Raw genomic sequence first — 14,098 nt, 5'->3', positions numbered from 1 at the left:
AGTAAAAATAGTTTTACGTATGACATGACATCCAGCACACTGAAAGACATTCCAGCAGCTCTTATTGTAAGGTACAGGAACATAGCAGGCCGGAAGAACAACCAGTTGCCGACTTTTAAGTGCACGCACTTAATTATCGGCATGGATAATCGACAGCCGACCCAGAAGAGGTTGTGGCAAAAGGCAAATCCTTCCCACCCCACCTCGAGTCCCGGGCACTTTGTTCACCTCAACCACAGTGAAAGAGTCAGCCTTCGGTCTTTGCAGGACGCTGCCCTGGCCACAGGCATCAGACGCCCTCTGTCATTCCTCCCAGTCTTCCATCGCCCACTCGGGCATCTTGGAGCAATACTCAAACTCCGCTCCCTTATAGCGCAAGGCATGCAGGTACATCACCAGCTCCTTGGGAGACGGGTCCCGCCTTCTCATTCTACACTCGACGCACAAAGGGTCCTTCTCTTCTGAACTCCCTTCTCCTGTTTGCCCGTCCTGATTCTCACACGAACCAAGTTCGTTATTTTTTTCAAGCGTTTCCAGGTTAGTATTAGAGTTCAGCGGACAAGCTGTTACATCATTTCTCTCATGATCCTTACCGTCCTCAGCAGGGCTGGAGTTCTCGTTTATAGAATCAGCCCGCGCAGACTTTGTGCAGTCACTTGGATTACCGCAGTCTTTATTTTCAGCATTGGAGTTCAAGTCCTCCTCCGAAATACCCAAGATATCCAGGCTCTGTTTGGAGCGATGCTCCTCTACCAGCGCCTTAAGGAGTTCTTCATCCGTTTTACCGATCTTGCCTCCTCTGCCCCTGTCGGGGCCCCAGGCTTCCATGTTATAGATGGGGTCATTGACAATAGGATGCCCCAAATACTGCAAGTGGACCCGGATCTGGTGCGTGCGGCCGGTGCATGGAAGACACTTGACTACGCTGGTCTGGCCGTTGTAGCTGAGTCTCTGGAAGATGGTTTTGCAGAATTTCCCTTTGGGGTCCACGCGGCACACTCCCACTTTGTAAGAAACCACCAGTATGGGCTCTTCACAGACGACTTCGTGCTCTGGGAACTCCCCCACCACACGACAGACGTACTCCTTTTCCAGCTGCAGGGAGACAAGAGTAACTTTCAGAAAACTGTCTCTGTCCTGATTACACCTGAGTCTCATCCCAGCTACTCCTCTCTTTATCTTCAAGGAAATGCATTTGTAGGCAATATACTCCCAAAACATTATTACAACTCAACAGGAACGGGAAAAGAAATTTAGAAAATCAGCTACTTGAAGCCAAGTTTCTCTCACGCTTTCTCCAACTAGTTGGGCAATCAGGACAGTAAGGGTCTGGCCCGTCTTCCTCATATTAAATTCAAGAGCCAGCTCTCAGTGCTTTGTGTTGCAACCTTCGTTCCACCACCTTGATGCAAATCCTGGAAGCTAGTGCCCTACCGCTACAGTTCTGTTCAGGTCGACAGCCACTGGAAAAAGTGAGAAAAACTTCTAAAACTGAAAAAGTCCTAGATGACTAACACTTCTACTGATAAATAAAACTGCTAACTTGTTTGCACAATCCCAGCCAGTCTGCACAGTCCCTTAGGGAAGGAGATCCCTTTCAATCTAACATTACCAAAATCAATGACATTTTCACTCAATTCTTCTTCTCTTGACGCCTCTCATGCATAATACAATCAGAATAGTAAGGTGACCACAAGCCATTTGGGGAACTTGTGCTCATTTACACCAAAAATTTGGCTGAGTTCGGCCCTAACCCGTTTCAAGAAAACGGCGTGCCAGAGACTCCAAAACCTACTGCAGCCCTTAGCTCTCACCTGTCTCTCCCGAACCTGCTCATCGATCCTCTTGGATACCTCTGCGGTCTTGGCAAACATAAGTACTCCTGAGGTCATGCGATCGAGTCGGTGAATGGTATGCAACTCCTTCAGATCGTGCTCTTTGCCTAGGATGAAGATGACCGTGTTGTGACGAAACCTGCCGCAGGGATGTACTGGCAAAGAGGAGGGTTTGTCCACAACCACCACCTCATCGTTCTCCACCAAGATCTGGATAGGCTGGGCAGTGACCGGCGGCTCGTGGCGATGCACTGTGTTCCTGAGAAAATCATTATTCTGCAAGACAGACAGACAACTAGCGTGAATCCAGCCTGCACAACCCCGTCTGGCTTGGTATCGGGGCTGGGGGGGGGGGAATGAAAGGCCCTTTGTCCTGGGACCCGGGACTTAGCGCAACAACTCTGCTCGTCGACGTTCAAGTCCAATAATTTGAAGCGGAGCGGTATCTCCCAGCGGTTCCCAGGGGGCCGAGCAGGAAGCCGCGGGGCACGCCGGCTCTGCGCAGGGCTCCTGACCCCGCTGAGGTAAGGATTCCCTGGGACCCCCCGGTTCCCCTCAAACCTTAGCACCACCACGGGGTTACTCCACCCGGCCCAGGCCCCCCGGGGGGAGGGTGCCCACCTTGAGCACGATGTCCAGGTCGCCCACGGGCTCCTCGTTGAGGCGGAGGCGGCCTGCGCGGGCGGCGGCCCGGTAGTAGGCGAGGGGCTGTGCGCGGAACTCGGTGCTGAAGACGTGCAGGAGGCTGCGGCCCACCCAGCGGCCCTTGCAGTAGGTGCGGAAATCGAAGTAGTAGGGCCGAACCTTGCGCAGCCCTCCCTCGAAGTAGTAGGAGGTCTCGGCGAAGTGCTCCGCTCCGAAGCTCACCCCGGTGCTCAGCTTCCGCGGCGGCGGCACGTAGCGCTCCCCGGCCGCCAACCGACGCTTCTTGGGGGCCGGCGCCGCCGCCGCCTCCTCCTCCTCCTCCTCCCCGCCGCCCGGCTCCGCCATGCCACCGCCGCGGGGAAGGAGCGGCCGCGGCGGCCGGGCCCCGCTCCGCGCCACCCAGCACAGCCTGAGCGCCCACACCGCGCCGGCGCCTGGCGTGACGCACCGCGACGCACGGCGTGACGCACCGCGACGCGGCCAATCGCCGCTCAGCCCCGCCCCGCCGCCCGCCCCGCAGCTCGTCCCCTCAGGTGAGGGCTCGGCGCGGAGCCGAACGCCCGCCCGGCCCGTCCTCCCCGGGACGGGAGCGCAGCCCTGAGCCCGCCCCGCGGGACACCCCGCCGCCTCACCGCGGCCCGCCCGCCGCTCTCAAGCCGCCCGTGTGCGGCCAAGCGCCGGCAGGAGAAGGAAGGGCGCGTCAGGGAGAAGCACAGACACCGGGATTTTTCTTAAACCTCAAAGTTCTCTGTTGCAACCAGAGATTACATTAGTTGACGCAAGACAGGCAGACAACATGCTCTCATAGGTAAACTTTGACAAATCAGGGTAGATCGCTGCTCTGAAAGAGTAATCGCGTCCTATTTTCTTCAAGCGTTAGGCAGAGTAGTCCATATTAAAGAGTATTTTTAGTGAAGGTTTAAGTATTCCTGTCTGCTTTTGGAACTCTCTGTGCACAGGTGTTACCTACAGCTTATCAGACGGCCGGCGTTACCTGGATCCTCCCTCTGGAAGCAGGCATGGCCTCCGAGAGCCTCCCCCTGCTCCTGGAGAAACACCCCTTTGGTTTCTCCTTCCCTCCGTAACCGGCCCTGCTAAAGCAGAACTTGCCTTCGCAAGAATTAGAGCTCGTAAAGCGAAACCATACAGACCATCTACAGTCACAAGTCCCACTCCTGAGCTTTCTGAGGTCACTTTAAAGATATCCATCCATGTCAGAATTCATCCCTGAGGCAAAGAAAAACCAACAGTTACCATTCGTGGCCTTCGGTTCAGTGACAGAATCAACACAGCTATGGTGTTTATGAAAGTGCACAGGCTCCAAAAAAAAGGAAAAAAAAAAAAAGCTCGAGTCCTCAGTCTGCAGGCCCTATCTAATACCAAATACCTCCTGCTCTCCCGCTGTGCCTTACCACAGCCAAGCCTCTTCTCTGTTTCACAAATGGCAGCTGCTAGGAATCCAGGACTCTGCCAGTAAAGTCAAGGAGAGCAAGCTCACAGGGACAGCAGTGAGGAAGAAACGCTCCTCAAGGGAGAACAAGTTTTTACTGAGGCCACTGCTTTTCCTTATCTGTCAGAGGAACGTAGATCACGCCCATCAGTTGCGTTTCGATGATCTGCCCGTCGCTGGTTTTGTCGTACTGCATCAGAACTTGGTTTGCGCCTTCGGGACCGACAGGCAGTATTAACCGACCTCCGGGCTTCAGTTGGTTCAGCAACTGGCAAGCAGAGAAACCAGAATCAGAGTGCCAAAAAAAAAAAAAAAAAGTTAAGCAGAAATAAGCCACACTGTGAAGGTCATGACACCTCAAAAACCACAAGCTTCAGAGCTCCACATAAAATCAACAGAAAAAGCTACCAGAGGTTCCATAATTATTAGGTTTTTTTCACAACTACCGACCACAGGCAGCCTGCAGCAGCAGACACCCAGTGTGACCGCTCTCACCTCCTTTGGTAGAGTTGCTGCTGCTGCTCCGACATGAATGGCATCATAAGGAGCCTCTTCGGGGTACCCCTGCCTGCCATCTCCAACTGTAGGAGGAAAAAGCATGCAGAAAAGCCTTTTGTTCCCATAACAACTCCACACAAAAATAACTCTTCCTATACGCTTTGAACTGAAATCAGGATGACAAGGAATTTGTAACAAGATTGTGATGGCAAAATTTGAATTTCCAGACCAGAGCACTAACCTGTCTGCTCAAAATGTAGCGTTGGTTTACTTTTTAAGAAAGGGCAGAGATTTCTGGTACGGAGCCACGCTAGAAAAGGGAACAGCCAAAGCCAGGAGGGCCTTGCAATGACACAGTGGCTTTGTGTGGGCCTGAGATTCCAGACGCAGGAAGAACTGACTCGGTACCCTCCCAAAACCACACCACGGTGTGTGCGGACCCACACAAGCGAACTAGAACCCAGATGTGGCACCACCACTCTCCTCTGAGGAGCGTCTCTTCCTGAATTAAGATAGTCACTACACACTTGGAAGTAAGGCATATGACAAGACTGCCTGTAACATTAAATACTACTTGTTTACACCGTAGGGTTCAGGTCAGCGTGGCATGGGGCCTGCTTGGCCAGTGGCTTCTGGCAACACCACGGCAAGCTTCAACACAACCTGGAACAACTGCTTTGAGCTGCAGAGCTCTGCAGTCAGCCGGAGCTCACGCGTGCGCACAGGGAGGAACAAGCAGCAGGGTCGCAGAGAGCTCACCCACAAGCTTTACACGGCCAGAGCTCAGCAAAGTTGGATCATCTTCTTGGACGTTTCTGATGGATTCATGTACCAGCTCTTTAATGTGCTCTACGCCCACGGCCTTCCCTGTTGGGCCCATCTAAAAAGAAGAACAGCAGACAAACGCCTAATTCCTCCCAAATGGCAGAGAGATGTATTTTACAGCGCAAGTTACTGTGGGATTGGAGAACTTCCAGAAGAAACTTCAGAGCAGAGTTTCTGAATAGGAGGTGGAAATACTCTGCCCCCTTGATTTGAAGGCTGAGTAGTCTCAGTTATATTAGCTGCTTGAGGGATACACAGCCACTGCCTATGGGGATTCCCAGTGACCCTTCATTTCCAAAGAAATAATTACTTGGTAAAATTAGCAGCTCCCACGGCAGGGCCAATTCTTGATTGATTAACTAACCGCCTGAGAAGAGTAACCTGAGCAGCTTCTAGCACTTCACAGAAAATACTTTTAGGAGTTTAGAAAACAAAGAAACAGACTGTGACTACTTAGAAGCAAACTAAAAAGAATCCACAATGGACTCACACGGTAGATTAACACGCTCCTCTCGATCTGAACCGGGTGAACATACAAAACATCTCATGGCAGATACAGCATCCACTCAGATTCCAAAAATGACTGTATTTGGGTTTACTACAAGGTGGACTGGGAAGAATTTAGCTCTGTGCCCCACTCCCTTCTCTCCCCGCAAGAAACACGTTCTAGAAACAGAGTCCTGTGAGCTCACCATCCTGGCAAAGCAAGCTGTCAGATATCCACTTCCCGATCCAACATCCAGCGCTTTCCCACCTTCCACGAGCCGATCCTTCAGCAATTCCAGTGCATGGGCATGCTATGTGGACAATGAGTACAAGAAGGTGTGAAACATCCCATTTTAGTTTCCTCTCCTAAAACTTTTTTCTTGTTCTAAGCATTACCTGCTCTAAGCAAAGCACACCTGGCATTTTGTCTGAGACAGAGTGAAATTCAAGGGTTTGATCTGGGACATCCCTTTGCAGAGCAGCATTTAGAAAGAGGTTCAGTAATAAGATGTGAAGCAGTAGGAAGAAAGGTCTCATGCAAAAACTGGACAACATTAACAGTTAGGAATTCTGTGCAAGCGAGGCTATCTAAGCATGCTTTTAAAGCAACTTAAAAGAGTATGGGACAAACTTCTTAAAAAGAAAAAGCTTTGCATATACAGTGCCTCAAGAAACAAGCATGATTATCATGTCTGCTGGATCTGTTTCACCTTTCTACTTTAGTATTTAAGAAAAAAATAAAATAAAAAAATGTCAAACAAACAGTTTCCTCCATTTCTGTTACAAGTGAAGAGTTCCGTTTTACCATGTGCGGTGCGCTGATTGTAGCCTTGTATCCTAAAAGGAAACGAGCGACAACACTTATGTGATAAAGAAATTACAACTAAAGTTACCAACACGGACAGTTCTTTATTCTCCCCCGCTTTCCCCTAAAAATACGAAAACGCTCTTCTCTCTTGCTGCACGGAAGCGGTTCGTTGCCTTACCACCTCCTCCCGCGGGTTACCAACGAGCAGGATGCCTGCACAGCGCTGCAGCCCCCCGCTCGCCCATCAGAACGCCCCGCAGCTCTCGCAGCCTGCGCTGCGCTTCCACTCCCCACGCGAGACGCAGAGCGACCAAGGAACATTTTGAATGTGGAAAAGCTGTCTCGCTCTTCCCTCTGGATCCCGCGGTTGAAATGCTGATGGGGTTTGCTCTACTTGACCTATCATAAAACTCAGCCACCATTCTAGGGAGAGAGCACCTGGTGCGGAGAATTTGGACCTGCCAAGCCACCTCGTGCCTCTCTGCCAGCATGGCGAGCGCAGTCGATGCGCACGCCGTAGAAGTGGCGATACTCTGCCTTAAGTTACTCACCGATAGATTGGGGAGAATCCATGTACGGGAAATACTTGGTGTAGTGACCTCTGTCAGTAGCCAAGAGCACATCAAAGACTCGCTGGGATTTAATTATCCCTTTTTCTGGGAGGAAGAAGAAAAGAGAGACAGAAAAGACATAAATCCTCAGCAGCAAGAGGAGATTTGGAGGGGGGGATTATAGCTCAGGGAGTTAGCGATGGAACTGGGAGAGTTCAACCTTAACAAGCCATCTGAGAAGGGACAGAAAACAAAACCACAGATGGAAATACATCCTTCTAGGTTTCTGCTACGCTGAATGAAATCACATTACGGTTCCAACCATCAGCCCAGACTCGCTCAGAGGATGGTGACTTACACCCACGATGTTTCTGGGGCTGTCCAACGTGACGAGACATAAATAGAGCCACACTTTCACTCCTGAAAGCGAAGACTCCAGTTCGGGTTTCAGGAGCACTGGCACGGTGACTAAACTAAAGCTAAGAGCGACGACTGCAGAAACATTCAACACCTCATCTCCGAGGGAACTCTTAGAGGGGAAAAATCTGCTTTAGCAGCAGGGGAAACTCAAAGCTCTTTTTAAGGGCGTTCCAGCCCACTGTCCAGAGTGGAGCGGCGGCACCGAGCACTACTCCGGTCCTCAGAGCGATGTCACCTTGTGCAACATTTTAAAAGGCGTTGTGTATTTACGGCTCCAGGAGCGGAAGAAAGGACGTGGATAGTCTTTCCTGCCACTTCTGGCATAACACCTTGTTTCCAACTATAAATAGCACAGGTTCGCACTGGGAGAAATGCTGACATTCAGGCAGCAACGTTTCAGAACGAACAGCGTCCCACCCTGTCACTGTAAAACACTAGACATCCTCACGCTGAAGCGCCAACGGGTTCTGTCGGCGGCTTTAGGAGGAACCACGCCGGTACTCACTGTAGAGGTTGTTGACTAGCTCCGGGTGCGTCTTCCCGCTGGAAGTCCAGGCCATGGTCCTGGCGAAGAGCAGTCCCATGACTGTGAGCACGGTGCAGGGCAGCAGCCAGTTCATCCCACACAGACGGGTAGTGGCCTGTCTGGAGGGAGGGATTTAAACCCAACTCTTCGGTGGGCACGCCGGAACCGAATCCCGCCTCGCTGTAACGCTACCTTGCGCTTAGTACGCGACGTACGACAGAGTTTGCACGCTACGCAGGACAGGCCGTCAGAGCCGCTACGCTCACTACAGGCACGGGCTGCGAGAACGAACTACCGGCCGGCTGCAGCGCTCCACGTTTCAAAAGCAAATCGCACCTCAAGCCGCTGCTTCACGCTGAGGCCTCGAAAAACCCCGAAGCCGGCGGGGCCGGGCGGGGAAGGAGCGCTCTATGGCGGGCTGCCGATGGCACCTGCCGTGCGGGGCACGGTCACACCGGCCGCGCCCCGGGCCCCGGCGGGGAGGAGAGCGGCATCTCCTCGGAAAGGCCGCGGCAGAGCTGGAGGGAGCCAAGCCGGCGGCGGGAGCGCACCCCGGGCACCGGAGCTGCAAGAACCCCGTGTCCGTCCGTCCGTCCGTCCCCCCGCCGGTGAGCGGCTTCCCCCCCCGGCCCGGCCGGCACCGGGCTGCCGCCGCCTTCCTGGGGAAAGCGGGGCCGACAGGGTACGGCCGCCGGCCCGGAACAGGCCCCAGGCCACCCCCTCCCCGGAACAGGCCCGGAGCCACACCAGCCCCTCCGGCCCCGGCCCCGGCCCTCACCGCGCAGCCGCACTAGGCCCCCCCCAGCCCGTTACCAGGCGTAACGACTCGCTCGCCTCCTCCGCGGGAAAACTTCCGCTCCTTACCAAGATGGCGCCGCAGCGGATTCAGCCTCTCCCACGCATCCCACCGATTCCCCGCCCTCCGCTGGGCGGCGGGCTAATTAGACGCCCTCTCGCCGCCGGGGTAGCGCCGCGATTGGCCAGATCGCGGTGCCAATCAACGGGCGGTGAGGAGCTGTCAGGGCTTCCCGTGTTTACGGTGCTGGCGGCAGCTGCGGTGGCCGAGGCGGGTGTGGGGACCGGGGCGGCCCCTCCGTGTCCCCGGGGAAGAGGGCAGCCGGGCCGGGGCTCGGGCGGTCCCGGGGACCGGTGGTGACAGGGGCCTCCGTGGGAAGGGCCGGCGAGGGCGCCGTGCCGGCAGGGGCATTGCGGCCTGCCTCCCCGCGGGGTCCCTCGGGCCCGGAGGGGCTCGCTGGGTCCCCGGGCAGAAATGTGACGCACTAGAGCGTGTCATCGCTCTCTGGAGGGAGCCCACTCTTCCCCGGGTGGGGGGGCGAGAGGTCCCCGAAACGTCTGGTGATGGGACTTGGGCAGAGGGAGGCCTGGGAGAGAGGGTGCCCTGCTCGTATTCAGCGCTTAATTCCCCCCACCTCAGGACCTCACGATGAGAATGATTGAGAGCGTTGACTCCGTGGTCACCAGGTCCAGCGAAGACCTCTGGGCTGAAATCTGTTCCTGCCTGCCCCATCCCGACCAGAAGGACGCTAGCGATGCCTTTACGGACTCCTTCATGGATTCCTACGCCGAGGGAGGAGGCCAGAGCGGTGGATCAGACGGCTCTTCCCAAACCGATCTGAAGCCCTGGGCGCCCTTGAATGATTCAGAGGTGTATTTAGCATCCCTAGGTGAGTGGCTGGTAAGGCTTCGACTTCTCCACTTGCTTAGGCGCCTGATGACAGCTGTGGCTCTGTTGATGCGGCTGAGGTGACGGTGCTCACGGCTCTGGTTGGAAAGATGTCTTGCAACTGTTTAATAGAGCTTCTGACTCATTTACTGCACGCGCGGTAGTGGAAATGAGAAGCACGGTCATAGCTTCTTCAGCTGTGCCACGGAAAGGACAATCAAGTACAAACCGAATAATTTGGCTTTTTTCCCCAAAAATAAGTGGGGAAAGGACACCGCTGTTTTTTTCTGAAGAGCATCTAGTTCCACTGTAGTTGACTCGGGGAAGGGAAATGCATTCTGAATTCATTATAGAGCCTGTGCGGGTTTTTTGTTACCAGAATTTGTCGCGTTCTTTTTATGGAGACTCGGGAGATGCTTCCGAGTGGAAAGAGAAAAGTGAAATTTCTTTCTGTGACCTGTTTTCTGGTTGGAGAGGAGGGGACCAGGTATGGGAAAGAAAGCTCTGATCCTTTCCCAAATCACACCTGCTACAATCTGTGTTTTAAGGTGGTAGATCACACAGATCATCTTTGCACAATCGCTTCTCTTAATTCCTGCATAACCGATAACGCCATAAATTGATTGTGAACAGTGTAAGAGCTGATAGAAACACCTGATAGGAGGGACGATAAGGTTACCAGTACTAGGGCTAACACCCTAGCACAGCTCAGTGCTGCAGTCTGTAGCTCTGCAGCCATGGAATCAGTCACCCTGTTTTAAGTGTTTCCTGCTCCCTTCAGAGGACTTTCTACAACAGCGTTGAACCCCGGGATGGATGCTGCAATTGCCTGTTAGGAGGAAGCTTTGGGGTTCCCCTGCTCTCCAGCAGCTGGACTGCTGGTCCCTCCAGTCGGGGCAAAACATTCCATCTTTATGGCTCTTTTTTCCCCCCCTTTCCTTCCTGTGGCGTTTTTTTTATCTTGGGTCAGTTTGTAACCTGGTTTGCAGTGCAGCCACATGCATAGTTGCCTTGGCCTGCGTAGGAGGCTGCATGCAGAAACAGTCCAGGAGGAATGGGGGCAGAAGTGGCTTTTTTTTAAGCTTTTATTTCTGCTAGAGCTTCCATCTTGTCTTAGTTGCTGGTTTAGACTGTTATTTCACAGTACACTAAGTAGAGCTCTTAGTATCAGATCAAGAGTGCCACAGCAACAAGACAGAAATGGCTCTTCTGGTATTAATTACTGCTGCAGTTCCGACTTGCTTAGAAAATGCCAATAGATTTGTACAAACAGGCTTCAGACCAGATCTGTGTCTGTTTTCTCACAGCCAGGATGAAAGCATAACGCCAGCACAAAGTTTCTCTTGTATATTCTGGCTAAGTCACTGGAAATACAAAGCTGGTTACGATAATTCAGATCTTCTGAATTGAAAGGGCCAGAGACTTTCAGTGACAGCTCAATTCTGTGATACAAGACAACCCCCAGAAAGCCCAATAGGTGGGCCGGTGTTGTGAACTAGCCCGATTCAACAAATGATCGTACGCTTTTCAATAAAAAGTGTGATCACAAGTCAATACCTGACCCAATTTAATTGTAATGGGATTGTGTGACCAGAGGAATTAATGAAATTTGCTTTCTTGCAGCTTTGCGTATTGTAGTTAGATTTCATGCAGTTAGATTTCCATTTGCATGGAAACTGTGGGAACTTAATGCCAGTGCAATCTGTACCCTCCTGTGTGATTTCACGGAAGCTGGATGGTAAGTGCAAAAGTTATGAAAACTCAAAAACAGGCAGAGTTGACTGATTACATAAACCTTATTTCCTTCAGAAGCATCACCTAAAAAAAGATCCTGTATACGTACAAGAAATACAGTCATGCAGACTTGAAATACAGGGGCAACATTACTTTTTCCAATATGACTTAGTGTTGAAAAGTCAATTTAACTTTTTTGATACAGAAGTCCAGATTTCTTTTCTTCCCTTTCAGAAAACCATTATTAAAGACCCCTCCTTTGCCTCTTCACAGAGAGAAGACTGATGAGAATTAAAGGCTTGTCTCAAGAGGTGACCTCCAAGGATATGCTGCGCACTCTGTCCCAGGCCAAGAAGGAGTGCTGGGACAGGTTCCTGCAGGAGAAGTTTGAGTCTGAATTTTACATCGAGGGGCACGACTCTGATGAGAGGTAACAAGCAAGTCAGTGAGAAGGGATTACCGCTTACCATGTTAGCAAACTGACTTTATTTGTTAAAAACGGAAAGAAGGTTTTGTCAGGACTTGTGATAGGGCATTATGACAAAAAGAACACCTCACTGGAACTTGGTAAGGCTGTCACAGGCTTTCTGAAACGGTTTAATGTCCCTTGGCATCGTACTAGAGGGGAACATGCAGAGCACGTAGGGTTTCAACTGTCAGTGCTATTCACTGATTTTTGCGTCCCTCAGACTGGGGCGATGCAGCGTGGAAACAACCAGAACCTACTTGGTAACTTCCCTTGTCACCTGTGGGGTAGGGAAGGAATGGAGTAGAGGAAAGGATGTGTAATGTGTCTCAGATTGCCTTTTTTTTTTCTTTTTTTTTTTTAAGGCTTAACTTTAAAAGGGAAGCCCAGGCCATTCCCTGCCCCTGTGTAAGGGCCCAGTTAAGCACGGCTTGAGACACAAGTGGGATTTGAAGTTCTTTATGGGGTTGGTACCAGTCCTGAGATTAGATTTCCCGAGTGGCTCTCCCTTCCGTGCGCCTCTCAGCGCTGCTGCTTTCTCAGCCATTACCCTTTTACAGATGATGTATGCTAAAGAAAAGGACTCTCATCTTAATTCAGTCTCTCATTCCCAATCACTTACAATGCTCTCCATATTTGTGCTTTCTGAGCTGACATTTTTCATGATTGCTTCTAGCTGAAAAGATTATTTTTCTCCCTTGAAGAAAATCTACTTTAGCTAGTTTGGGCGTTTAGGTATGAAAAATAATCCATGTTTATAAGGAGTTTTTAGAGTCTTTCTTTCACCAGTTAACTTCAATATGTGATTTATATTTAAAAACAAGCTTTTGCAGACGTACGTGCTCTTTCTACTCTGTTTTTAAAGGCTGGAGATGTTATCCAGGAAAGAATTTTCCTCCCTAGAATTTGACTATGAAGCTAGAGGTCACTCCTGAACGGTGCCAAAGTATTTGATTCTCACCCACCAGCGTAATGAAACAAGCCTTAACTTCTGAGCGCACGGATAATTTCAAGGACATTACCAAGTGAAATTCTGCTCTCGTGAAAGAGCAAGTTAATTTTGCTGTGGCGGTATTGAATGACTTGAATCACACTTCTAGAAGATGAGCACACACGCATGCACATACATTTAAGAATTATAATATTAAACTTTAAGGTTTATAGCCAGCATTCAGAGACAGGGCTAGGTCTGTTCTGGTCACACCAGTTATTGTGAGATGATAGGCTGTAAGACAGGAATGATGCTGCTCTATATTTGTAAACCGCTATGGAATCCTTAGGGTGGTTAGTATTCTAGAATGTACATATACTGCCTTTTTCTTCTTTAATCTTTTGGAGTTATTAACGGTGACACGTTTTTATATGTGCTTCCTGGTTTGGTTTAGTTCCCCTCCCTTCCCCCCCATATTTCCTAATCACCACAATTAGGCAGTTGTGGGGTTGGTTGGTTTAACACTAGTTTCCTTACTTCCAGCCCTGAAAGCCGTAAATGGAATTGTTGTCTTGGGCTACAGAGACAGACTAGTACTTCAAGAACGTAAAGGTCTATGTACCTGCTCAGGATTCTTTTCATCGAGAAAAATCTGAGCGTAAAAACTTTTCTAACCATAGTCAAACAAGCCCAACTGCAGCAGAATGAAAGATTCTGCTTGCTCCTCTGGCACACAGATCACTCTTGTGATAGACCTTGACTGTGGCAGCAGGAATACCCTCGGAGGCCAAAGAAACACACATGGAGGATTTTCCTGACGCTCTCTCATACATTGCTGTGAGGCTTTGTTGCTCGCTTGTTTCACTTTGTGCCTTTGCTTTTCCTCAGCACGCTAGAGCATCTAAAGCGATGGCTGCAACCTGATAAAGTGGCAATCAACACTGAGGAGGTTCAGTACCTCATCCCTCCGGAATCTCAGCCAGAGAAGCAGGAGACTGAGGAAGAACCTGCAGCTGCAGAGCAGTGAGACACACGCCAGCCGTGCCGCGGAGCCGCCTCTTGTCCGAGCCCTCGCAAAGTTGTATCCAGCGACAGTAATAATGGGGAGGGGGGAGAGGGAGCAAAAAGTGCCAATTGTCGGTCATTTAAAAGCCAAAAAACCCCACACAAGAACCCCAGTTCTGGACCTCCAGAGATAGTGACTGGCATTACGAGAGCGGAGCGCCTGTGACACAGCGT

The 14,098-nt window shown here is 51.2% G+C and overlaps 3 protein-coding genes across 5 annotated transcripts; 1 reads left to right on the top strand and 2 right to left on the bottom strand.

The window, feature by feature from the left end:
- Window positions 1-172: 172 nt before the first annotated feature.
- On the bottom strand, window positions 173-2,957 carry RPUSD2 (RNA pseudouridine synthase domain containing 2). Its single transcript, XM_075755649.1, has 3 exons — window positions 2,457-2,957; window positions 1,815-2,111; window positions 173-1,095 (listed from the first exon to the last, which is right to left on the bottom strand). Exons 1-3 carry the CDS (start codon window positions 2,823-2,825, stop codon window positions 304-306), a joined length of 1,458 nt encoding a protein of 485 aa, XP_075611764.1. The 5' UTR covers window positions 2,826-2,957; the 3' UTR covers window positions 173-303.
- Window positions 2,958-3,205: 248 nt separating this feature from the next.
- LOC104631089 (protein-L-isoaspartate(D-aspartate) O-methyltransferase) lies at window positions 3,206-9,714 on the bottom strand. Of its 3 annotated transcripts, none has more exons than XM_075755650.1 (9): window positions 9,475-9,714; window positions 8,024-8,163; window positions 7,099-7,203; window positions 6,545-6,576; window positions 5,946-6,050; window positions 5,188-5,308; window positions 4,426-4,511; window positions 4,029-4,198; window positions 3,206-3,707 (listed from the first exon to the last, which is right to left on the bottom strand). In XM_075755650.1, the coding sequence occupies exons 1-9, from the start codon at window positions 9,570-9,572 to the stop codon at window positions 3,695-3,697; spliced, it is 870 nt and encodes a 289-aa protein (XP_075611765.1). In that variant the 5' UTR covers window positions 9,573-9,714; the 3' UTR covers window positions 3,206-3,694. The 3 variants fall into 3 exon arrangements, with proteins under 3 accessions (XP_075611765.1, XP_075611766.1, XP_075611767.1); XM_075755651.1 differs by lacking the exon at window positions 9,475-9,714 and adding an exon at window positions 8,858-8,957; XM_075755652.1 differs by lacking the exon at window positions 9,475-9,714 and adding an exon at window positions 8,381-8,506.
- On the top strand, window positions 9,615-13,886 carry CCDC32 (coiled-coil domain containing 32). Its single transcript, XM_010306730.2, has 3 exons — window positions 9,615-9,729; window positions 11,736-11,892; window positions 13,748-13,886. The coding sequence occupies exons 1-3, from the start codon at window positions 9,615-9,617 to the stop codon at window positions 13,884-13,886; spliced, it is 411 nt and encodes a 136-aa protein (XP_010305032.2).
- The last annotated feature ends 212 nt before the right edge of the window (window positions 13,887-14,098 follow it).

The sequence above is a fragment of the Balearica regulorum genome, chromosome 5 (genome assembly GCF_011004875.1).
Source record: "Balearica regulorum gibbericeps isolate bBalReg1 chromosome 5, bBalReg1.pri, whole genome shotgun sequence".
NCBI classification, from domain to species: domain Eukaryota; kingdom Metazoa; phylum Chordata; class Aves; order Gruiformes; family Gruidae; genus Balearica; species Balearica regulorum.
This window is presented reverse-complemented; position numbering and strand designations above follow the sequence as displayed.

Bases quoted from the DNA above. Each gene is read 5' to 3' on its own strand.
- CCDC32 (XM_010306730.2), top strand. From the start codon at position 9,615: ATGGATTCCTACGCCGAGGGAGGAGGCCAGAGCGGTGGATCAGACGGC. The intron at 9,730-11,735 runs GTGAGTGGCTGG...GCCTCTTCACAG, and splicing joins GGTGTATTTAGCATCCCTAG to AGAGAAGACTGATGAGAATT. The intron at 11,893-13,747 runs GTAACAAGCAAG...GCTTTTCCTCAG, and splicing joins GGGCACGACTCTGATGAGAG to CACGCTAGAGCATCTAAAGC.
- LOC104631089 (XM_075755650.1), bottom strand. From the start codon at position 9,572: ATGGGGCAGGCAGGAACAGATTTCAGCCCAGAGGTCTTCGCTGGACCT. The intron at 5,309-5,945 runs GTGAGCTCACAG...TCTTCTTTTTAG, and splicing joins CAGCTTGCTTTGCCAGGATG to ATGGGCCCAACAGGGAAGGC. The intron at 4,512-5,187 runs GTGAGCTCTCTG...TTCCTCCTACAG, and splicing joins TGGCCGTGTAAAGCTTGTGG to TTGGAGATGGCAGGCAGGGG.
- RPUSD2 (XM_075755649.1), bottom strand. From the start codon at position 2,825: ATGGCGGAGCCGGGCGGCGGGGAGGAGGAGGAGGAGGAGGCGGCGGCG. The intron at 2,112-2,456 runs GTGGGCACCCTC...TCTGTCTTGCAG, and splicing joins ACCTGGACATCGTGCTCAAG to AATAATGATTTTCTCAGGAA. The intron at 1,096-1,814 runs GTGAGAGCTAAG...GTCTCCCTGCAG, and splicing joins AGCAGGTTCGGGAGAGACAG to CTGGAAAAGGAGTACGTCTG.